The sequence below is a fragment of the Oncorhynchus mykiss genome, chromosome 8, assembly GCF_057628025.1.
Source record: "Oncorhynchus mykiss isolate SJ-2025 chromosome 8, ASM5762802v1, whole genome shotgun sequence".
NCBI classification, from domain to species: domain Eukaryota; kingdom Metazoa; phylum Chordata; class Actinopteri; order Salmoniformes; family Salmonidae; genus Oncorhynchus; species Oncorhynchus mykiss.
The window spans coordinates 59,232,067-59,257,014 of record NC_143029.1 but is presented as its reverse complement, the minus strand read 5'-3'; the positions used below and the strand labels follow the sequence as shown (position 1 = coordinate 59,257,014).

At 42.7% G+C, this 24,948-nt stretch overlaps 1 protein-coding gene across 2 annotated transcripts; it reads right to left on the bottom strand.

Moving 5' to 3' along the window:
• Positions 1–17,053: 17,053 nt before the first annotated feature.
• On the bottom strand, positions 17,054–24,770 carry LOC110530216 (UBX domain-containing protein 7). 2 transcript variants are annotated; one of them, XM_090182117.1, is made up of 11 exons: positions 24,532–24,770; positions 23,336–23,492; positions 23,079–23,146; positions 22,882–22,947; positions 22,631–22,743; positions 22,284–22,430; positions 20,751–20,841; positions 20,523–20,656; positions 19,803–20,340; positions 19,417–19,496; positions 17,054–19,032 (listed from the first exon to the last, which is right to left on the bottom strand). In XM_090182117.1, the coding sequence occupies exons 1-11, from the start codon at positions 24,629–24,631 to the stop codon at positions 18,979–18,981; spliced, it is 1,548 nt and encodes a 515-aa protein (XP_090038243.1). In that variant the 5' UTR covers positions 24,632–24,770; the 3' UTR covers positions 17,054–18,978. The 2 variants fall into 2 exon arrangements, with proteins under 2 accessions (XP_090038243.1, XP_021468779.2); XM_021613104.3 differs by having other exon boundaries at positions 17,054–17,913.
• Between the last annotated feature and the right edge of the window lie 178 nt (positions 24,771–24,948).

The following is a 24,948-nucleotide window of genomic DNA, read 5'->3' as shown; positions in this document are numbered from 1 at the left end:
GCTTCTGGAGAACAAAATAAGTAGCACTTGCCTAGTTGCTTTGGACCTGAAGATTTTAAAATGATTTCCTCTCATACTGTGCTCTCAAATGGCTCAGTGGATTGGAGCATTGTGCTTCAAACACGTGAGAAACACCAGAAGCTGTATGTATCAAAGTGTCTCAGAATAGGAGCACTGATCTAGGATCAGGTATCCCCTTGTCCATGTAATCTTATTAATTGTGGATGAATCTAAAAGGCATTCCTTCGTTGACAGGCTTGATAAATATGGCCCCAGAGCACACACAACAGTTCTTGAGACACCCATACAGGTTTGGTTCTACAGTCACAATCACATTCATCATCTTCAGAGGAACTTGTTCAACGTTCAGAGATGAGTCAGATTGGTATTATTTATTTTGACAGGGAAGACATATTGAGACCTAGGTCTCTTTTCCAAATACGCCCTGTATAATACAATATAAAATACACATTAAACACAAAATAAATAAATATATATACACATTAGAATACAAAAACACAGTCATGGTAAGCACAAATAAAACATCACAAATTACCCAGAAAAACTGTTACATTCATTCACAAATAAATCCCCAATCAATACTATAAATTGCCCAAACGGCACCAGAACACCAAGAAGAAATGTATTTAGAATTTTGTTCCAGCAATACCGTGCATTAAAACTAAAAGCAGAGTTACCTAGCTCAGTGGAGACCCTAGGAACCTCAAGAGTTAACCAATCCTGTGAACGGGTTAGGCATGTCCGGTGTTTTCACTTCCACAGCAAAGTTAGATAAGACGGAAGGTTATGAAGTCGGCCGTGAAAAAAAAGGGAGTAATGTAGAGATCTGTGGGTCTTTAGCGAAGTCCAGCCAAGCTTTTGATATAGGATACAGTGATGAGTAACAAAACCAAGGGCACTATGGTAGAGGGGAACCAAAGGTTTAAGAGTAGTAGCAGCTGCACTTTGATGAATAATATCGCCATAATCAAGAGCAGATAAAAAGGTTGACTGAATAATCTGCTTCCTACTGATTTGAGAAAAGGCACAATCTGTTTCTGTAGAAAAAGCTAACTTTAAAGCTTACCTTCTTAACCAGCTCATCAATATATTTTTTAAATATCAAATCCATATCAATCCAAATGCTGAAGTTTCTGTTAGAAAAAGCTAACTTCAAAGCTTACCTTCTTAACCAGCTCATCAATATATTTTTTAAATATCAAATCCATATCAATCCAAATGCTGAAGTTTCTGTTAGAAAAAGCTAACTTTAAAGCTTACCTTCTTAACCAGCTCATCAATATATTTTTTAAACATCAAATCCATATCAATCCAAATGCTGAAGTATTTATATGCGGGAACACGTTAGATTGGAGAACCATCTAATGAGTGAACATGTAATTCATCGGAAACATTCTTACAAGAATTTAAAAACATGTCTTTCGTTTAGCCTGTATTAAGCACAAGTTTTAAATCAGCAAGGGATTCCTGCATTGCTCTAAAATCTGACTAGAGTTTTGACACAGCCAGATCAACAGTCAGGGCAATAGCATACATAATAGTATCATCCAAATACAGATTACATTTTTTATTTAACAGATTGACCAATGGTGTTTATATAAATAGTGAAGAGAGCAGGTCCCAAAATTGACCCCTGTGGTACACATTTATGTACTTCAAGAAATCCAGACTTAACCCCATCCATCATGACGGCCTGAGTTCTGTCACGAAGATAATCATGAAACCATGAACAGGTGTTAGAACTCAGGCCTATCGAGGACAACTTAATCAATAAAATAGCATGATCAACAGTATCAAAAGCTTTGGACAGGTCCACAGAGCAGCACATTTCATTTTAGTGTCTAAAGCATTGACGAGATCATTAACAACTGAAGGGGTTTCTGAAATAGTGGTATGCCCAGGCATAAACCCTGATTGATTCACACACAAAAAATCAGAGCAAATTTGTACATTTACCAAGGATTCAAGAAGCCTAGCTAAACAATGAAGCCTTGAAATGGGACTATCGTTATTAAGATCTGTAACGGCTGTCGTGGGAAGAAGGTGAGGACCAAAGCGCAGCGTTTTAAGTGTTCATCTTATTTAATGAAAACTGAACACTGAATAACACCGCCACAACCGTAACAGTTCTGTCTGGTGTAGACACACAAAGACTGAAAACAACCACCCACAAAACACAATCGAAAACAGGCTACCTAAATATGGTTCTCAATCAGGGACAACGATTGACGGCTGCCTCTGATTGAGAACCAGACCAGGCCAAACACAGAAATAGAAAATCATAGAAAAACTAACATAGACAACCCACCCAACTCATGCCCTGACCATACTAAAACAAAAAAACAAAACAAAGGAACTAAGGTCAGAACGTGACAAGATGTCTACTATCCCCGTCCTTAAGGAGTGGCAGGAAGCACAAGATGATTTCCATACTTTTGGAATATTTCCTGATAACAATGTTAAATAAAAAAATGTGGGTTATTGAGGCATCAATGATGGGCGCGGAACACTTAAGCAGACCAGGATGCAATTTGTTGGCCCCTTGTTGTCTATTGCTAGCCAAGCATCCAGGACTTATTTTTCGGTAAATAGCCTTAAAGAAAAGCTTTGACTATTATTTCTCTGATCATTCATCAAGTTTCCCGTGTCAGCATCCAGCCCAATATCATTGTGAATAGGCTTAGAAGTTATTTCAAAGAGATAGCCTTCAGAAATAAAATGGTGATTAAATTCATCAATGATGGCATTTTTCCCCGTAATGAGGCCAGTGTCTGAATTAATTTGTTGTGGCAGAGAGGAGGAAGTAGAACCCTTCAAGGATTTGACAGTTTTTCAGAATTTAGTCAGGTTCTCATTACAATCTGAAAGAGCAGTTACATAATTAACAGATTTAGCCTTTCTCATTTGTTTTACAATGATTCCTCAGTTGCTTAAAAGCTTGCCAGTCTGGGCCTGTCTGTGTTCCTGGCCTTGACCAAAGCATCATCTCTTTGGTGAATGACTTCAGATCATTCCGGAGTGTACCAAGCATTCAATCTACATTTTACCCGTCATTTTTTAAAGGGAGCGTGTTTATCCACAATAGTATTCAAGACATCTGTAAAAAGGGTCAAAGATAAATCAGGTTCAGGGATAACTGAAATACAAATCAGGGTCACTAAAATAAAAGATCATCTTTGTGATGACAAGAGGCTTCGATTTTTGTATTCTCACATCTCCAACACAAACAACTGGGCAGCAATGGTCACTAATATCTTGGGCGAAGACACCGGTAGAAACATATTTCTCTGGTTTATTCGTTAAAATAAGTTCAATCAGAGATTACATTGAAGGATCTCTAGGGTTGGGCCATGTAGGCTTAGTCACCAGCTGGGTTAGGTTTAGATCCTTACACATGTATTTTATATTGTCTGAAGCCTGCATTTCCCAATCATAATTTAGGTCACCCAGGATAATAACTTCTGACTTAGTAAAAGAAGACAACAAGCTAGTTAACTCCTTGAGTGCATAAAAGGTTAGCCGATGGAGGATGGTAAGACCCCTGTAACAGTTATGGATAAATGTTTCCCCAGAGAAAAGCTTAAAGATAGTAGTTATATTTTTTGGGGGGGCAAGAGAAATGGATTTCAGTAAAGAGATAGAGAAATTATTGTAAATAAATATAGCCACTCCACCACCTCTACCCTGTCTGTCAGTTCTGAACACATGATAGCCCTCAATATTAATATCAGAGTCCAGAACGTCCCCAGAGAGCCAAGTTTCAGTCGATACCAGAATATCCGGATTCATCTGCATAGCCCAGATCTTGATGCAATCCAGTTTAGGAAGTAAGCTCCCAATAAAGGAAGGAGAAGAAAATTGAATTACTTTTCCAAGGTTAGCACCATAGGGCCTGAGGCCGCAGCCAATGTCAATATGAGGAACTTTCAGAGTAACCAATGATGGAATGCTATACATTTACTTGCATGGGCTTTGGTTGCTATCGTGCAACAGCCCAATCCATCTACGTGATTTGAAATCCGAGGGGGTTTTGGAATTCACAACCTCTCCCTCAACATTAGTAAGAGCAAGGAGCTGATCATGGACTACAGGAAACAGGGGGAGAGCACGCCCCCATCCACATCGACAGGTCAAAAGCTTCAAGTTCCTCGGTGTCCAAATCAAAAAATACTTAAATGGGTCCAAACACAGGCGCACAGTCGTTGACATTGATTGGCATTGGCCCTCAAATCCTCAAAAAGTTCGACAGCTGTACCATTGAGAGAATTTTGACTTTCTGCATCACTGCCTGGTATGGTAATAGCACCGCTCTGGATCGCATGGCGCTACAGATGGTGGTGTGGACAGCACAGTACATCACTGGGGCCGAGCTCCCTGCCATCCAGGACATTTATATCAGGCGGTGTGGTAGAATGGCCCGAAAAATCATTAAAGACTCTAACCACCCACGCCATAGACTACTCCCTCTGCTTCTGCACGGCAAGCGGTACCCGTGCATCAAGCCTGGCACCAACAGACTCTTGAACAGCTTCTATCCCCAAGCAATAAGACTGATAAATAGCTACAAAAAATAGCTACATGGACTGAGGTAATCTTGTATCTTTATTGATTTTGCACTGTGTCTATGCACACTCATAGGGCCCTACATACTCATACACACAACCTCACACCATCATCTGGTTACTCACACATTATATGCACATACATGTATACTGACTCTACACACACCCACTCACATACAAGCTGCTGGTACTCTGTTTATCTTATATCCTGTTGCCTAGTCACCTTAAAACCCCTTACATCACTACCTCTGTCACTCCAGTATCCCTGCACACTGTAAATATGGTTTTGGAACTGACCCTGTATATAGTACCGGTATGCTTACTTACTATGTTCTTCATATTTCTTCATATTTCTCATGTTATTTTCCCTAGTATTACATTGTTATTGATTATGGAATTGTTGGGTTTTGAGTTCGCAAGAAATGCATTTCACTGTACTTGTGCATATGACATTAAAACTTGAAACTTGAACTAAAAGCACTGTGATATCCTTCACCGTAGCCCCCGGGTTGCGCAGGGTATTTGCTCCAGGGACCAAGATGTGGCTCACCATGGAACTACCAATGGTGATGGATGGCCTTTTCTGAGCCTCCTTGGGGACCAAAGAGAGATGGAGGACAGAGGACACATTGCTGCCAATCTGGAAGAAGACAGTTTCACCTTATGTGTCACGGATCCCCGTACTGCTGCTCATTCCATTCACCATCTCTGGAGGTCTGCTTCACCGGATTTCTAGGCCTCACTGAGCTGGATTCATTACCACCATCCCCGGGCTGTCTTGTCTCATTATGCACAGCTGATTCCCATTCCCCCCTGATTAGTATGTTATATACGTACCCTCTGTTCCCCATTGTCGGTTATTGTTCCCATGTCCGTTGGTCTTGTGAGTACCTGTGCTTTGTTTCGGCTTTCGTGCTGAGTGTATTGTGTACTCGTTATTACTGGTCTCGTCCCGTGTAATTATTAGAGGTTTAAAGCTCACTCTTTTTTAGGGGATACATTCCTGTGTATTATATATACGCGTTTTGGGCTTCGTCCCCATGCCTTTTCCATGACATGTATTTTTGGGTGGAGTAATAAAAAAAAAACTTGTCTCCGATCATTACACAACGTGACATTATGGTGGAAATTGGTAGACAGCATTTTAATTTTTCTGTTAAAATCCACGCAAATAAAATAAGTTGGCGAGGAATCAGACAAGTCAATCAATGCACACAGTGTGACAGTTAGATTGAATCACAGTTTGTAGGCTCACCACAGTTATTGGCAGCAAGGCAGGACAAAACCACAGACTAGAATCCAGCCAGCACTAGGACACACAAACTCACCAGCATAACCGCAAGGAGAGGGCGGTGACTTACTCAATGCGATGAAATGCAGGGGCCCATCAAAACAGCAAGGCAGCGGAGGCTGTATAACCAGTATGACAGCCAGGAGAGAAGAACCTTGGAGGGGATGTAGTTTCCTGTACAGGCCAGTGGACAGTTGGGTGGGTGGCAAATGTTACAATGGATCCAAGTGAGGTTGGCAGTAGTTGAAAAACATCAAGGCACAATGACTCTGTATGCAATATTGTCCAATGTGTTCACAGCCAGATGAAACCAAGGTAAAAAATGATTACGATATTAATGTAGAAGCATCCCTAGTTAGGACAACTTTAAATGTGCATTTTGTTATGAGTCTATTTATTTGGTCACAAATGTGTAAAATTAAATGAATCATGGCAATAGACTAAATATTGAGAAACCATAGCTGGGTACCATGTCTGACAAACAAAATATATTACTTGATAAATATCCAGTACCAGTCAAAAGTTGACACCTACTTATTCCAGGGTTTTTCATTATTTTGACTATTGTAGAATAATAGTGAAGACATAAAAACTATGAAATAAAATGGAACATGGAATCATGTAGTGACCAAAAATGTGTTAAACAAATATATTTGCGATTCTTCAAAGCAGCCACTGTCATGTGTACTCCCGCTACTACCCGCCGACGTTTGACGCCGCTGGTTTACTAACCTCGGGTCCTGGGACCAATCCTTACGCGCACCTGGCTTTCATCATTACGTGCACCTGCGCTTCATCATTAAGCACACCTGGACTCCATTACCTCCCCTTTATCTGGCACTCCCTTAGGTTCCTTTCCCAGGCAGTCATTTTTCTGTTATTCTTGTCTAGACTCTACTCCTATGTTGTATTGGTCCATGGTACTTGTTATATTAAACGTACCAGCTGCTTCTTGACTCCCAGTGTCTATTTTACAGCCACCCTTTGCCTTGACGACAGCTTTGCACACTCTTGGCATTCTCTCAACCAGCTTCATGAGGTAGTCACCTGGAAACCATTTCAATTAACAGGTGTGCCTGTTAAAAGTTCATTTGTATAATTTCTTTCCTCAATGCGTTTGAGCCAATCAGTTGTGTTGTGAGACGGTGGGGATGGTATACAGAAAATGGCCCTATTTGGTAAGAACAGCTCAAATAAGCAAAGAGAAACATCAGTCCATTACTTCAAGACATATGAAGGTCATTCAATGTGGAAAATTTCAAGAACTTTGAAAGTTTCTTCAAAAGCAGTCTCAAAAACAATCAAGCGCTAGGATGAAACAGGCTCTCATGAGGGTCGCCACAGGAAATGAAGACGCAGGGTTAGCTCTGCTGCAGAAGTTCATTAGAGTTACCAGCCTCAGAAATTGCAGCCCAAATAAATGCTTCAGAGTTCAAGTAACAGACACATCTCAACATCAACTGTTCAGAGGAGCCTGCGTGAATCAGGCCTTCATGGTCGAATTGCTGCAAAGAAACCCCTAGAGGACACCAATAAGATGTGACTTGCTTGGGCAAAGAAACCCAAGCAATGGACATTAGATCGTGGAAATCTGTCCTTTGGTCTGATGAGTCCAAATCTGAGATTTTTGGTTCCAACCGCCATATCTTTGTGAGATGCAGAGTAGGTGAACGAACGGATGATCTCCGCACGTGTGGTTCCCACCGTGAAGCATGAAGATGGGGGTGCTTTGGTGGTGACACTGTCAGTGATTTACTAAAATTCAAGGCACACTTAACCAGCATGTCTACCACAGCATTCTGCAGCGATACGCCATCCCATCTGGTTTGTGCTTAGTTGGACTATCATTTGTTTTTCAACAGCACAATGACCTAACACACCTCCAGGCTGTATACGGGCTATTTGACCAAGAAGGAGAGTGATGAAGTTCTGCATTAGATGACCTGGCATCCACAATCACCCAACCTCAACCCAATTGAGATGGTTTGGGATGGGTTGGACCGCAGAGTAAAGAAAAAGCAGTCAACAAGTGCCCAGCATATGTGGGAACTCCTTCAAACTGTTGGAAAATAATTAATCATGAAGCTGGCTGAAAATGCCAAGAGTGTGTAAAGCTTTCATCAAGGCAAAGGGTGGCTGCTTTGAAGAATATAAAATATTATTATGCTATTATGCTACAATGTAGAAAATAGTCAAGATAAAGAAAAACCCTTGAAGGAGTAGGTGTGTCCAAACTTTCTACTGGTACCGTATATCATAAAACCAACTAAATTGAACAATAAAAGGTACCCATAGTCTAATGAGAAGGCTATTAACTAGTCTTATGGTGAGAAGACTAGAGCGAGGGCGAGTAACGGTACCATGGAAAGTCCCGCTGACAGCTGTCTGTAGGCCTTTATTGAAGTGTCTACGTGGTCTGCAGCCACTACAAATAGCACAAGGTGTTATTGAGCACGTGATGTTATTTTATATGTATAGCAAGTAACGACAAGAATCGTTGAAAATACACAGAGATGGTAATAAGGAGGATTACTGAGTGCGTTTGGGAATAGTACTAAGTGAATGGGGATGTGAGAGCTGGGTGAGTGTGGAAAGGACATGTTAAGCTGATTTGAAATGTGGATAATACGCTGAGGATTGAAATTTGGATAATAAGAGGATTTAGATAAGAGATATTATCACTATTAACTACTGAGTGAATGAGAGCTGTCAGGGGACTAGCTCCAGTGTGAAAGAGGTGCGTGTCTGAATGAATACCCCAACCAGTTATGTGTGAGCTGAGTTTTCAGAACTATAACGTTATCTAGGGGTTCTGTCCACCACCGCCCATCGATATACGGGTAGTGAGCACTGACCGGAGAAGCCGTTGAACATTTTGAGAAGGTAACAGTTGAGCTGGGTAAGGGATGTAACAAAACAGATCCAGAGTCCTTCCTCACTACCGCCACCACATTGTACGATGACACCTCTGAGGGGACACACAGACACAAAGGGAAGAGGTTTAAGACAGCAGTACTAAAATTGTATATTTATACTTTATACTATGTTACCTTAGCAATACTGTAGCATGGTGGATGTTTTGTGAGGGAGTAGATTTAAACAAGTGTACTTACCACCAGGGAAGCTGCGCAGACCTGTGAGGAGACAAAGAGGAATGCTGCACGTAAACAGTGGAGGCAGAGCAGAGGGATAGAAAGGGAGAAGAAAATCTAGGAAAGTATTGTTTGTGTGTGTGATACCTGCGTCATACTGTTCCACCTTGGCAGGGACCAGACCACATTTTCCAGCAGTGAACATCTCCCCACTATCCATCGCAGCTGCCTCTTACGTTGTGGGGAGGAGAGAAACAACATATAAATAGACAAAGGAAGGAAGGAAGGAAGGAAGAGAAGAAAGAAACAAACGTGATCGGTTCAGAGGGGTTCAAATCTATGTGGTAGCGTGGGGTTGAAGAGTAGGAGGACGAGTCGGCTTTTTACGTTCTAAAAATCTAAATGAAATATTTAACGTTCAAAGAATGGCACTTGGCCGGTTCAAGAAAGGGGGAACAAAATCCTAGCTAGGTTCAGAGCACTTCACTTACAAACCAAATCAACAAATTGAATAGTATTTTTCGTGGCTAAGCTCGGTCTTGGCTCCTCCATCACGAGTGATGGCATCGGCCTCACCTGCCTGACAGAGAGAGAGACGTTGAGTGAGAAAGTGAGGGAGAGAGAAAGAACGCTAGATGTGCGCATCACATTGTCGTTTACTTTAAGCAAGCATCTCAACTGGTGCTGGGCTGAAAATAATTATTCCTGTGGCTAATTGGAACCTTTGCCCTAACTCCAAGGAAGTATCCCTCAAAAGAATATGTCAACTATGAAATGCATAAATGAAACACGCGTGCTATTGCAAAAGTCATTGCATGTCTTCAGCTCGTAGTCCGAATTTTCAACACCATTTCAACTTTCCTTCAGCTGCGGCAGCCTACGCTGTAGCCGAGGACAAAAGAAATGGTCGGCCTATCCGGAATACTTGGACCCTCCATACCCTAACAACCCCGACCCCTACCATTGAGTTCCTAAACCCAGAGGCGCATCTTTGTGTGACTTCCGGAAGAGCTTGCGAAACAGACAAGCTCGGGTTTGAGAAGTCAATGAGAAAAGTGAAAAATTCTTCCTTTGCTGTTAATTTTTTCGAAACCTAAAGACACAATCTAGATTCGAGCCAATGTCTTAAGTAGTTGAACATGTTATTACTCCAACCTCGTGAAGGTTACAAACTGACACGTTTTCATTTTCGTCAAAAAATTACTATATGTAATAAGTGCCTTTGTTTTGACGGCCTGCACCAGTCAAATCACTTATTACTTATTAAAATCAAGCATTATTTCACAACAGGTCAGTTTTATTGTAGCCTCCCCTGACTGGAAGTGCCGTTATTTCATAGATCTTTATCATAAGAAAGTGTGGGAGTGTATTGGGAGGGGATGGATGAGCAGCAAGTGGTGACATTTTGGAATCTCCAAGTCTGCTGCCAAAAAATCCAACAAAACAAACAACCCCCTCACCAAAACAACTTATGGCCCAGTATTCAGAGAGTCTGAGTAGGAGTGCTGATATAAAATCAGTTTAGCATTTTAGGATTATATGGACAGGACCTGATCCTAGATCAGCAACCTATGGGCAGCTGAAATGGGACAGGGCTTTCCATTCTGGCTTCTCAATATTCAAAAGTGGCCAGTGGCCACAGATACTGTACTTATTTACCCATTCCCTATATCTACCATGAAATTAGAGACATCCAGGGCTCTTTAGTCCAAGGTAGGTAGCCTAAAATTTAGAGCAAGCAATCTGAGGTTTGCCAGTTTAAATCCTAAATGCGAAGGGCCAAAACTGCACTATGCGCGCTGCACTGCAACTGACCTTGTGCGCCAACCTTTCCATGGGTGTGTCTCAGGGGTTGGGATGACATTGTCCGCAGTGCACGCTGAGAAAGAAACACTCGGAAACTATAAACATTCTGACAAGGACATGACCATTGATTTGAACCAAGTGGCTGGTCAAATGCATAATCACAGCTGGAAACACACATCCACACACTCTCTTGCTCTCTCTCTGACACACACAAACACAAACACACACACAAACACACACACAGTATCATGTGAACGTTGACCCTGTGACCTCTGAGTCAGCAGTGTCAGAGTGCAGTGACAGCTCCTGGTACACATCCAGCAATAAAGACTTATGTTAGTTACTGGGCCAAGTTGCACAAGTTCACAGCATTAATTGGTGCTCTGGGTCAATATGGAGAACAGCCTCACCATATACAGAACTCGAGTTTCACTGAAGGATTCACTGACTTCCTTCTTATTCTTCATCTACACCAACTTTTGGCTCATGTCCATGTGCAAATAATGAAGGGTAATTTCTGCATCATCCCACTGGTTAACTATTAGGCAGAGTGGGAGAGGAGGGTCTAACAGTATGGGTCAACTAGGCCTTTCTGACTGTGCAGAACAGTATATGCTTATCAGCAAAGATATATTGTGATCGATGTCGGGAGTGCTGTATGCATGTTATGATAATGCAAATGCCAGCCATACTGTGTATTCAGCAGTGTTCACCTGTCCATTTCTCTCTCAGAAAAATGTGGGACTGTTTGCAGATGAAAGTCCATGAGGAGACACCTGCATGTCCCGTCAGCGAGGACCTGGAGCAAAAGACGAGATTCCCGAAGGTGCGAGCCAAAAGCTAGCCTTTTGCTCAAGTGTAGTGCATGGCTTGTCAACACTGAAACCGGAGTTTGTAACCTCTACATACTTCATGCAAATCACTCTGATTGCCCTGCACTGAACGTATAACTAAATTGCCCCCTTGCCGCTGATGTGGAATACTATCCCCCTAACGGGTAAGGTTAGGATGGAACCAACCAAAATCATTTAATACAAAATACATTTCACCAAAATAAAGGTTTGATAATTATTGGCACTCCTCATTTAGTACTTAGTGCAACCACCTCTGCCTCTCCTTGTATGCATCTCTGTTCCGAGGCTGTATCTGACCAAAACATTCCCTTTGTGTCTCATCTGACCAGAGCACCTTCTACCAGTCATAATTTAAATGACGTTTGGCAAACTCCAAGCGCTTGCGTCTGTGTCTTGGGGTCTGAAAGGGCTTTCTTCTGGCAACCCATCAAAAGAGCCCGTGGTTGTGGCCTGCAATTCCTTCAGTGATTCTTGGGGATGTGGTTGCTTCTCTCACCATCCTCCTTCCTATCCTGGGGTGTAAAATGCATTTGCTTTCTCTGCCCGTGAGGTTTTCAACTGTTCCATATCTTTTACATTTTTTAATAATTGCCCTGACAGTGCTCAGTGGTATATTCAATCGTTTGTGGATCTTCTTGTAGCCATTACCAGATTTATGAAGGTCTACGACCATCTGTCTCTTTTGAACTGCCAGTTTTTTTGTTTTCTTCATGGTGTTGAATGACAAAGGGATATTGCATGCGTGTTACCTCATTTTTATACACTAGTGAAACAGTGATGTAATGGCTCAATATAGTTCCTTAAGACTTAGATAAACTTAAATAAGTGGTATTTAATTCCTGGTTTCATTTTGGAATGTTATTTACAATAACCTTTAAAGGTGCCATTACTTGTGAAACTTTGATTTGGAGGACATTGATTTTTAATTAAATCCTTTTGGTTGGTTCCATCGAAACATTGAAAGTACAGTATTTCTCACATGTTTATATTCTGAGTTTCTCTATAATTATATTGTTTATATTTTTTTTAAGTATTGTTTGTGCATTGCCAATCGGGGGTGCCAGTAATTTTAGAGCCCACTATATACAGTGCCTTGCGAAAGTATTCGGCCCCCTTGAACTTTGCGACCTTTTGCCACATTTCAGGCTTCAAACATAAAGATATAAAACTGTATTTTTTTGTGAAGAATCAACAACAAGTGGGACACAATCATGAAGTGGAACGACATTTATTGGATATTTCAAACTTTTTTAACAAATCAAAAACTGAAAAACTGGGAGTGCAAAATTATTCAGCCCCCTTAAGTTAATACTTTGTAGCGCCACCTTTTGCTGCGATTACAGCTGTAAGTCGCTTGGGGTATGTCTCTATCAGTTTTGCACATCGAGAGACTGAATTTTTCCCCCATTCTTCCTTGCAAAACAGCTCGAGCTCAGTGAGGTTGGATGGAGAGCATTTGTGAACAGCAGTTTTCAGTTCTTTCCACAGATTCTCGATTGGATTCAGGTCTGGACTTTGACTTGGCCATTCTAACACCTGGATATGTTTATTTTTGAACCATTCCATTGTAGATTTTGCTTTATGTTTTGGATCATTGTCTTGTTGGAAGACAAATCTCCGTCCCAGTCTCAGGTCTTTTGCAGACTCCATCAGGTTTTCTTCCAGAATGGTCCTGTATTTGGCTCCATCCATCTTCCCATCAATTTTAACCATCTTCCCTGTCCTTGCTGAAGAAAAGCAGGCCCAAACCATGATGCTGCCACCACCATGTTTGACAGTGGGGATGGTGTGTTCAGCTGTGTTGCTTTTACGCCAAACATAACGTTTTGCATTGTTGCCAAAAAGTTCAATTTTGGTTTCATCTGACCAGAGCACCTTCTTCCACATGTTTGGTGTGTCTCCCAGGTGGCTTGTGGCAAACTTTAAACTACACTTTTTATGGATATCTTTAAGAAATGGCTTTCTTCTTGCCACTCTTCCATAAAGGCCAGATTTGTGCAATATACGACTGATTGTTGTCCTATGGACAGTCTCCCACCTCAGCTGTAGATCTCTGCAGTTCATCCAGAGTGATCATGGGCCTCTTGGCTGCATCTCTGATCAGTCTTCTCCTTGTATGAGCTGAAAGTTTAGAGGGACGGCCAGGTCTTGGTAGATTTGCAGTGGTCTGATACTCCTTCCATTTCAATATTATCGCTTGCACAGTGCTGCTTGGGATGTTTAAAGCTTGGGAAATATTTTTGTATCCAAATCAGGCTTTAAACTTCCTCACAACAGTATCTCGACCTGCCTGGTGTGTTCCTTGTTCTTCATGATGCTCTCTGCGCTTTTAACGGACCTCTGAGTCTATCACAGTGCAGGTGCATTTATACGGAGACTTGATTACACACAGGTGGATTGTATTTATCATCATTAGTCATTTAGGTCAACATTGGATCATTCAGAGATCCTCACTGAATTTCCGGAGAGAGTTTGCTGCACTGAAAGTAAAGGGCCTAAATAATTTTGCACGCCCAATTTTTCAGTTTTTGATTTGTTAAAAAAGTTTGAAATATCCAATAAATGTCGTTCCACTTCATGATTGTGTCCCACTTGTTGTTGATTCTTCACAAAAAAAATACAGTTTTATATCTTTATGTTTGAAGCCTGAAATGTGGCAAAAGGTCGCAAAGTTCAAGGGGGCCGAATACTTTCGCAAGGCACTGTATATACACTACCTGACCAAAAGTATGTTGACACTTGCTCCTCGAACATCATGGGCAATAATTTGGAGTTGGTCCCCCCTTTGCTGCTATAACAGTCTCCACTCTTCTGGGAAGGTTTTCCACTAGATATCGGAACATTGCTGCAGGGACTTGCTTCCATTCAGCCACTAGCATTAGTGAGGTCGGCCATTGATGTTGGGCGATTAGGCCTGGCTCGCAGTCGACGTTCCAATTCATCCCAAAGGTGTTCGATGGGGTCGAGGTCAGGGCTCTGTGCAGGCAAGTCAAGTTCTTCCACACCGATCTCGACAAACCATTTCTGTTTGGACCACGCTTTGTGCACGGGGCATTGTCATGCTGAAACAGGAAAGGGCCTTCCCCAAACTGTTGCCACAAAGTTGGAAGCACAGAATCGTCTAGAATGTCATTGTAGGCTGTAGCGTTAAGATTTCCCTTCACTAGAACTAAGGGGCCTGAACCATGAAAAACAGCCACAGACCATTATTCCCCATCCACCAAACTTTACAGTTGGCACTATGCATTGGGGCAGGTAGCGTTCTCACGTCATCCGCCAAACCCAGATTAGTCTGTCAGACTGCCAGATGGAGAAGTGTGAAGCATCACTCCAGAGAATGCGTTTTCGCTGCTTGAGTCCAATGGCTGAAAGCTTTACACCACTCCAGCCGATGCTTGGCATTGCGCATGGTGATCTTATGTTGTCGGCAGCTGCTCTGCCATGGAAACCCATTTCATGAAGCTCCAGACGATTTGGATGAAATTAAATGGATTCATTGGTTCTGGGAATCTAGAAATCACCATACAAATACGCCAACATTTATTCAAGACAGTCGTATGCAACAAGACCCCATGTTGAACTACTGACTCAGATCAGAACTCAACAGATTAATATCTCCCCACTGTTAAGATTCTTAGCTTACTGCAAAGTTGAGGAACCCTGTGACAGACAAATCCAAACTATGAATAAGGGTCAAAGTTAGATTAGCAATATTGTACATGGTCCCAATCCCAAACTACTTGTTATCTCTCCCTCTAATATCTGACTAGACTACATAGATATTAGTTGTTGTAACAGCTCCCCCTCGCCAACCATCTGCTGGGCTAGATCATACTACCTGGTAGATAGGTGAGTCCTATACTATGAATCAGGTTAGAGGAGATAGCCAGATAACTTTGGTCAATTCTAAATTCAACTCGGGATAACCGATACCAGGAAAGTGGCTCACGTTTTAGCCAGGTAAATTTCAAAGGCAACAAACCTTTTAGAACCAACCTGTTCTGGGGCAGGCTAACTCAATCGATCCTTAATAGTGTCTGAGCCATAACTTGAGTACCAATGAAATTAGATACCCTCCCTCGCTCAAATATTGTGTGATCATCCCTTTCTTTTGAGAAAGACAACTGATTAAATATTTTATTAATCAAATGTTGTGTTAAAAAAAATTGTAATATTAAAATACCTATCACATTACACATTTAGTAATGACAGCATTTGGTTTCCAAACTGTACGTTTTTCTGCCCAATTGGATTTAAAAATTTGCCAAAGCCACAACTAACCATAGACATAAAATCCATAGGATGGCAGTACCCATTCAAGTCAAGACTGGCAGCCATTGCTAGTGTACCCATGAGTTTAACAGTCAAACTGGCAGGGTTAGAGGTTCAAAAACCATTCTATGGATTATTTGTCTATGGCCACAATGCAACAAGCTGTTCCACAGATAGAAGGAGCGATTGGAGTGGGGAAAAGGTGCTCGTGCATTGATAAGCACACCAAAGATGTCCATAAAATATAGACGTCACTTCTAAAAGCCTATTTCACACCATAGCCTGCTGAATTCACAAGATGACTTTTCTTTCATTGCGCCACAAAATGTAAAATGTGGCACTGACTCGCCGATGGATCGATGTTTCAACATTGTCTCAATGAAGAGTTCAGCGTTCGACTATCCACGTGCGAGGCTGACGAGAAATATCCACCTTTGTAGTACGGATAAAGCCTGACCTTGAATGTGAAGCAAACTGAAGCTGGCTAGCTTTTAAAAAGCCTGAGTAGATCTAGCTTGCTTTGTACTATAAACTGGGTGGTTTGAGCCCTGAATGCTGACTGGCTGACAGCAGTGGTATATCAGACATATACAACGGGTATGACAAAACATGTATTTTTACTGCTTTAGTTGTGTTGGTAACCAGTTTATAATACCAATAAGGCACCTCCGGGATATGTGGTATATGGCCAATATACCACGGCTAAGGGCTGTGTCCTGGCACACAGCGTTGTGTCGGACAGAGAACAACTCTTAGCCATGGTATATTGCCATACATCACAAACCCCCGAGGTGCCTTATTGCTTAAGTATACCACTCTGGTGTCCCAGGTCTGAATTAGTCCCTGATTAGAAGGAGAGGATGAAAAGCAGAAGTGTTTTGGCCCTCCAGGACCAACAATTAACAGCTCTGGGCTAGAAAGAGTGATAATACCACATCCCATTGTTTACACAAGATCCTTCAGGTCATTGGGGCGGGGGTACCAAGAAATACCTGAGTGATATTGTAGATTCAAGGGGTCAATTTGGGGTTCTTTGTGGCCATTTTCAATGCATCATCACCAAAACTATACTTCTGAGCTCGTGGTCACAATTTAGACAGATTGCAGATACACAACATGGTAGAAATTGAATAGAACAAACAAGCCAAAGTTCCCTTTGTTTTGATGATTATATTTAAGCATCAGCATCTTTTCTTGGAAATGGGGCAGCATATAAAAAAAATGAATGAAATAAGAAAAAAACTAGACTACATGTCAATCGCTACACCACCCCTGTACAGTGCAGGTTGACAGTTAAGGACACCTCACCCTCTCCCCAAAAATCCCTCACCTCCCCTCCTCATTGATTCCCATATTCAAAGTCACCCCCTTTCTCACGGTCACTACTGCAAAAGCTCCTCGCCCAAACAACGCGGAGAAGAGCAAATTTGGGACCCATCGGCGCTCAGGGTCAGAGTTCAAGCCCCTCCTTTACCTGGCTGTAGGTGTCCATGACTCCAAAAAATAAGTATTAACAACTCAGGGGATAAAAGTATTTTGTCTGCTAACTCTGATGCCAGCTCTGATCATTATCCGGGCCCTCAGCTTATTTCTAACGGTATCTCTAATGTATTCTACTCCGATTGGTTTATTACCTCAGAATAAAACTAAAATCAGAATAGAATGCCTTCGGTAATTGACGATGAACAAAATGCCCTCTAACAAAGTACACAGCCAGCAGCTTCCTCCCAGTCGAATGATGGATAATGGAGTCCATCCACTGTTCCAAAAGAACAAAAAGGTTGCAGTCTGTAACGTCCTCCTGGGGAATTGGTGATATGGGTGTGGCCTGAAGAGATAGAAAAAACAGGGGCTTAGTTCCTCTCCTGCACAAATACAGTCTCCTGTGGACATAGCCCCGCCTCCTGCAGTGTGATGTCATAGTCCAAGTGGGCCAGCTTCCGCCGGGGGAAGTTTGTGACGAGCTCGAAGCGTTCATTGGGGTAACCCTTCGACTGGACGTGTCTCACCAGAGCCTGGATGGGGTGGAGGACACAGAGGAAGAAGGTAAGTAACAAGTCATGGTAGCAGCTTACTAAATAACGTCTTGATAACTACAGTGGCAAGAAAAAGTATGTGAACCCTTTAGAATTACCTGGATTTCTGCATAAATTGGTCATAAAATTTGATTTGATCTTCATCTAAGTCACAACAAAAGACAAACACAGTCTGCTTAAACTAATAACACACAAACAATTATACGTTTTCATGTCTTTATTGAACACACCGAGTAAACATTCACAGTGCAGAGTGGAAAAAGTATATGAACTCTTGGATTTAGTAACTGGTTGACTCTCCTTTGGCCGCAATAACCTCAACCAGACGTTTTCTGTAGTTGCGGATCAGACCTGCACAACGGTTAGGAGGAATTTTGGTCCATTCCTCTTTACAAAACTGTTTCAGTTCAGCAATATTCTTGGGATGTCTGGTGTGAACCGTTCTCTTGAGGTCATGCCACAGCATCTCAATCGGGTTGAGGTCAGGACTCTGACTGGGCCACTCCAGAAGTCGTATTTTCTTCTGTTGAAGCCATTCGGTTGTTGATTTACTTCTGTGTTTTGGGTTGTTGTCTTGTTGCATCACCCAACTTCTGTTGAGCTTCAATTGGCCGACAGATAGCCTTCCATTCTTCTGCAAAATGGCTTGATAAACTTGGGTATTAATTTTTCTGTCCATGATAGCAAACTGTCCAGGCCCTGAGGCAGCAAAGCAGCTCCAAACCATGATGCTCACTCCACCATACTTTACAGTTGGGATGAGGTTTTGATGTTGGTGTGCTGTGCCTTATTTTCTCCACATGTAGTGTTGTATGTTCCTTCCAAACACCTCAACTGTAGTTTCATCTGTCTACAGAATCTTTTGCAAACTTCAAACATGCAGCAATATTTTTTGGGGACAGCAGTGGCTTCTTCCGTGTTGTGCTCCCATGAACACCATTCTTATTTAGTGTTTTACCTATCGTAGACTCGTCAACAGAGATGTTAACATGTTCCAGAGATTTCTGTAAGTCTTTAGCTGACACTCTGGGATTCTTCTTAACCTCATTGAGAATTCTGCGCTGTGCTCTTGCAGTCATCTTTGCAGGTCGGCCACTCCTAGGGAGAGTAGCAACAGTGCTGAAATTTCTCCATTTTTTTTTGTCTATATTGAATACAATACATTTGTGTTATTAGTTCAAGCAAACTGTGCATGTCTATTGTTGTGACTTAGATGAAGATCAGATCAAATTGTATGACCAATTCATGCAGAAGTCCAGGTAATTCCACAGGGTTCACATACTTTTTGTTGCCACTGTAGTTATAGGCATGGAAGATCCTTTATAATGTCCTATATGTCCCAGGGAGTTTGGGTCAGTTGCATTTCAACTCAGGATTAATTGAAAATCAATTATTGAACTGAAAACTAACCAGGACTTTCTACGTGGACTTAATTCAGCTCATGAATTGAACCGAAGACCTAACACAAGAGTCCAGTCTCACCATAAGCTTAGCCTTGAACGATAGGGCGATCTGCTCTCTCTGGCCATCTGGATAGCGCAGCATCAGTCTGGCCTTGGGACCTGACGATACAATACAGGAAGAATGCAGTCAGAGTAGAGATGGAGGAAGACGTAGTCATAGATACACACAATTTACATTTGGTCATTTAGCAAAGGCTCTTATCCAGAGCGATTTACAGGAGCAATTAGGGTTAGGTGTTTTGCTCAAGGGCCCATTGACTGATTTTTCACCTAGTCGAACCAGCGACCTTTTGTTACTGGCCCAATGCTCTTAACTGCTAGGCTACCTGCTAGACTACAATCTCAGAGTAACAGTCACAGCCACACACTTAAACATGATGCGCAATAACACAGTAGTTTTAATACCATTGTCATCAAGGCAGTCGAGGTCGGAGGTTTCCGTCTTAACAGATCTGGAGCTTTGGCCAGCTGAGGTGCGATGGTTCTCCCCAGAACGATGCTCTGAGTCTGGGTCGGCTTGGGAGCGGGCCGGGGTGGCCGCCGGAGGCTCCAAGTGGTTCTTTTTGCTCTCCTCTTTCCTGTGGCTGTTCTCTTTGTGGGGGGACTTCCTGTGACGGGCCGGGGGACTGTCTGGCCGTGGCGGGGGCTGGGGGGCTGCGGCTGCAGAAGTGGGAGGGGCTGGTCCTGGAGGGGTGTGTCCGCCCATGGAGTAGGAGCTGCCCTCCCGGGGTTCTGTTGTCTCGTTGTCCGAGCCGTCAACAGAGATTAGGCCCTCGCTGTCAGAGAAGGGTTCTGCTTCGGAGTCTCCATCCGAGTCTGCATCTGCAGAGTGGGGGGAGTCAGGGAGGTCGGGGGCGGAGGACGACTCATAATGGGTCTCCTGGAGAGAGGCTCGGATGGCTGCCTCCAACTGGCTGTCCTCACTGGCGTCTATCAGACTCTCCTGAGAGAGAGATGGGGAGAATAAATCAAACAGAGGTGTGAAAGAGAGATAGAAGTGATGAAGAGAGAAAGAGTGAACAGATTGAGAGAATAAAGTTACATTGTGACTGGAATTAGCAATATGGATCTTATTTAAGAAAACACAAAGAGAAAGCTGAAAAAAGAGAGTAGGAAGTGACTCACAGAGCGGGCGCGTTTGGCAGGTGGCGGGTGGCTGGATGCCGGGCCGTCTAGCTGGCCATGTTCCGTCAGGAAGCCCGTCACCTGTTCAAGAAACGAAGCCACGTCCAACTGGTTCCACTCCACCATCTTCTGACCTGCAGAACGGTCAAACATCGTCAGTAAGACTTTCCAAAACCTTTTTAGTGTTAGTAACTGACCAAGCACTCAGAAACCCAGAGCAGGCCTCACCAGTCCGGGGGTCCAAAATGGAGATATAGGGAAACTTGTTGAGCTTGTAGAACTGGATATATCTCTGTCCCTCTTCACTGTCGTGGTAAACCTGTCAACGCAAACACACACACACAGCAGGTCAGCTCCCCTCAACACGCCTCTATGGCACACAGTGTGTGTGTGTGTGTGTGGAAGTGACAGCGTATGTACTGTGTATGCATGATAGACCAACTGGCAGGTGTCTTCACTGACATTTTCAACGTGTCCCTGATTGAGTCTGTAATACCAACATGTTTCAAGCAAACCACCATAAATTAATGTTCATACTACCTCAATTGAGCCGACCAACCAGCGTTCCCTCACATTGGCTAACCCGGGCTATCTGCATTGTATCCCACCACCCACCAACCCCTCTTTTACACTACTGCTACTATCTGTTCATCATATGCATAGTCACTTTAACCATATCTACATTTACATACTACCTCAATCAGCCTGACTAACCGGTGTCTGTATGTAGCCTTGCTACTGTATATAGCTTGTCTTTTTACTGTTGTTTTATTTCTTTACCTACCTATTGTTCACCTAATACCTTTTTTGCACTATTGGTTAGAGCCTGTAAGTAAGCATTTCACTATAAGGCTGTATTCGGCACACGTGACAAATAAACTTTGATTTGATTTTATAGCAAGGAGAAAAATTGTCACAGTAACCACATTTCCATCCGACCATTTCATGCAGATTAATTACCTGACACATGAATAAAAAAATCACAACCGGGCTGATGGAAGCTGATGGCGGTACAATTTTATAAATGCCCGACAGACAAAATGTTTGTGGAATTTGGTGGAATCTTTTTGTGTCTGTAAAATAAAATGAGATAAATGGCGGTGGAAACTACTTTATGCGCAGATATTTATATAATAGCCTTCATATCCAAGTAAACTTGGGAGTCACGCCAAGATATGTTGTGTGGTCCTAATAAACATGCAGTTTGTTAGGCTACAGATAAGTCATGATGAACTTCAAGGTGGTGAAAGTGCTCGGTAAAAAGCTTGACGCTCATTTCCAATAAATATAGAGGCTCTTAGTCTGGTGATGATCGATGCTTGGCTGCCGTTTTACAACTACAAATAATATTGCTCTTGTCCATAATAATCACATAATGTAAGTAGACTACCCACACAGTATCTGTGAGCTGTTGGCCAGAGCACATGTACCAAGACCAGAATGGGCACATTTGCTATAAAACAGTTTGTGACAAAACCATCAGTAGAGTTGAAAAAGAGCTGAAACCCGTTTAACTTGAATTTTTCATTCGGTACATGGGAATATACGTTTTTTTTAATGTGAACTAAATCATCACGCACAACCTTTTATCCTCAAAAAGTCTGATATAAAACATCTCTGGTGGGAAAAAAATGTTTTATGCAGATTTGATAACATTTGCATGAATATCTGCTGCAAACTGGATGGAAACCTAGCTACTGAAACAAAGTATTTATTTCTGAATGGGAAGGTGACATTTCATGTGTGAGTGCACATTCGTACCTGCCAGAATATGAAGTGCTCCCTGATGATGGTCCGGACCGCGTCGTTGCTCCACACGTCTCTGTTGAGACACTGGCAGGCAAAGTCCTGCACATTCTGGATGTTGATCATCAGCCACTTGTTCTCCAGCTGACCACAGTCCTTCGCCTAGAGAGAGAAAGGAGCCAGATAGCTATTAAGCAATATGGTAATAGCTCCACCTTGCCCTCTGGTAGGCTAGGTGGAATTGTTACAATTTGCTTAGAGGCCTATTCAATCCTTTCAGCTAATAATGGTTTGGATGAGGGTCGACTGACAGTCCTCCGGGTCAAGGGAGCTTGGGTGTCCAGGGGGAGGGGGATCCTCACCGTCTCAAAGCTGCCTTTGTGCATGAGCTCGACGGGGGGCCGGAACAGATCCGCCAGGGTGCTGAGTTTTTTGTCCGCCGCACTGCCGTTCCTCAGCTCCTGCTCCTGGCGGACTTAAAGAGGGCAGAGAAGCCTTTAGCGTATATACCACAACCTGACCAAGATCACAACACAAGTAGTGCTTTGCCAGATGCCTGAAGGCTGGGTGGCACTATTTGCTATGCAAACACATACACATGTGGGCAACTTACTGGTTTCTGTTTGGAAGTCCCTAAAACCGTCAAATATGGAGCGGGCAGGTCTTCGTCGCTTTGGCGCTGCGAGAGTGATAGATGTAGAGAGAGTGAGAGACTGTTAGATGGACTGAGACAGAGATTGGGGGAGACAGTGGGAGCTTCAAGTTGTAGTGAGGTAGGATAAATTATGGGGTTGCTCTGCAGTACTGTACCTCCAAACATAGGCTCTGGCTCCACCAGTATGTCCTGCTTCTGAGGGATGGGCGCCCGCACTTCGTCACTGCAAAACAGACAGACAATATTCAACTTTAATTCTAGGAGTGCAGATCTTTTTCTCATGAACGTGCTTTAAATGAAAAACAACAAGACCAGGATTGGCGATCTCTCGAAGTTTGGGTTTGTTTCATCACAGGCCCCATCTCGTATGACCCTGCAATTGTTGGTGTGGTGGAACAGGCCATTGACTTACTCTGCGGGGGGAGCTTTGCTGCTGGATGCCCCTGCTGAACTGGAGCTGGTGCTGGGCTCCTCTGCGATCCCCCCTCCGTCCAGGAACATGGTCACTGCCATTTCTAGATTGTTGTTGCATGCTTCTAGCATATGCTTCCCCACACTCTCTGTGGCACCTGGGGAAATGTAACAAATAGCATGGATCACACACACACACACACACACACACACACACACACGTATTACATCTGAAATATATTGTGTTGCATTGAATAATTTCTTAATTGGTTGACATAATCCATGTTATTAACTGTTTCACGAGATCTGTACACCAACTAGGATCAAGCTTTTTTTTTTAAACGGACTCATGCGCATGCGCGGTTCTTGTTTGAACTGAACGCACTGGCAGAAAGATAATGGCACTTTCACTATGTATACGTTTTATCTCCATGCATGGTAATCAAGAACTGTGTGACATGTGCAATTTACAAGCAATCTAAACTTGCATGCAAAAATGTCTGCATATATAGATGGTTAGAGTTTGTCATGTTTACTGCGCATGTCTGTTTCACTTTTCATGTCTTCTCGACAGAACATGATACGATCACACAAAAAAATGGGATGATTCGGCCAAACTGCCATCTACATATATATAACATTAAACGTAGCATCGTTAAATTGCAATTTTAATGCAAACTTTGTGTAACGGTAACGTTAGCAGAGGGAGGCTGGTGTGGTGCTTCCGTTCCGATCGCTTGAACATGACAGGCGGGAGATGTTTCAGCCATTGTAAGGTGGAGCCTAGGCTAGGTTAGCTCGACAAGAGGAAAATGTTGCACCCAACGTCCATTCCACAGAAATGAGAGAAAATAAGGCGAGTTATTGCACCTCTAGATACTCAAAATGACTTTTGGGGAAACTCTAGAAAGCCATTTTGTGTCAGACATCATCCCAAGACAATTCTAAGTAGTCTTTCCTGGGGGTAATTTTATGTTTAAAAGTGATATGTTCCATTCTGGTGACCACACACTTGACGGTCGTAGCTATCTCCAGTTATTTTTTCCCCTTGTGTGACAAGAGGGGGCAGTAAGTAAGCACTGATGCCCCGTCTGATTTTCCTGCGCAGCGTTCTGTGATGCTGGGGCGACATGATTGTTTTCGGAAGCTAACTCGTGAAAAATTTACATTGTAACAATAAAAGGTAACACATTTTACCTGTAATAGATGTGAACTGTTGTATTAACCCATTCACCCCCGGAGTTGATGCGTCCCCGAGCGCCGCCATCTTACCGCCACCAACAACAACACAAATCATGCGCGTGCGTACTGCCGTTCTGTACTCGCGAGCTTTGCCTGGATGGCTGCGTGACACAGACTTGTGTTGGATTGTGGGTCATGTATTTCATTACCCTATCTCTGGTTTGACTACGTTGGCTGAGTAGCAGGCCGCACCTACCACAGCTCAATGGCCCATATCCTTTCAAGTGAAACAGTTATCTTTTCTTCTCTTCACAGTATTCACAATGGTACAGCAGTTTTAGTCAATACATGTAATCTAATTTATACAGTGCATGCAATAGTAGCTTTCAATCTCTTTACTAATGTCAGTTTAGTGGTGTAAGCATTTGTGAG

Bases quoted from the DNA above. Each gene is read 5' to 3' on its own strand.
- LOC110530216 (XM_021613104.3), bottom strand. From the start codon at position 24,631: ATGATTTGTGTTGTTGTTGGTGGCGGTAAGATGGCGGCGCTCGGGGAC. The intron at 23,147-23,335 runs GTAAGTCAATGG...TCTGTTTTGCAG, and splicing joins AGCAAAGCTCCCCCCGCAGA to TGACGAAGTGCGGGCGCCCA. The intron at 20,657-20,750 runs GTGAGGCCTGCT...ACCGTTCTGCAG, and splicing joins CATTTTGGACCCCCGGACTG to GTCAGAAGATGGTGGAGTGG.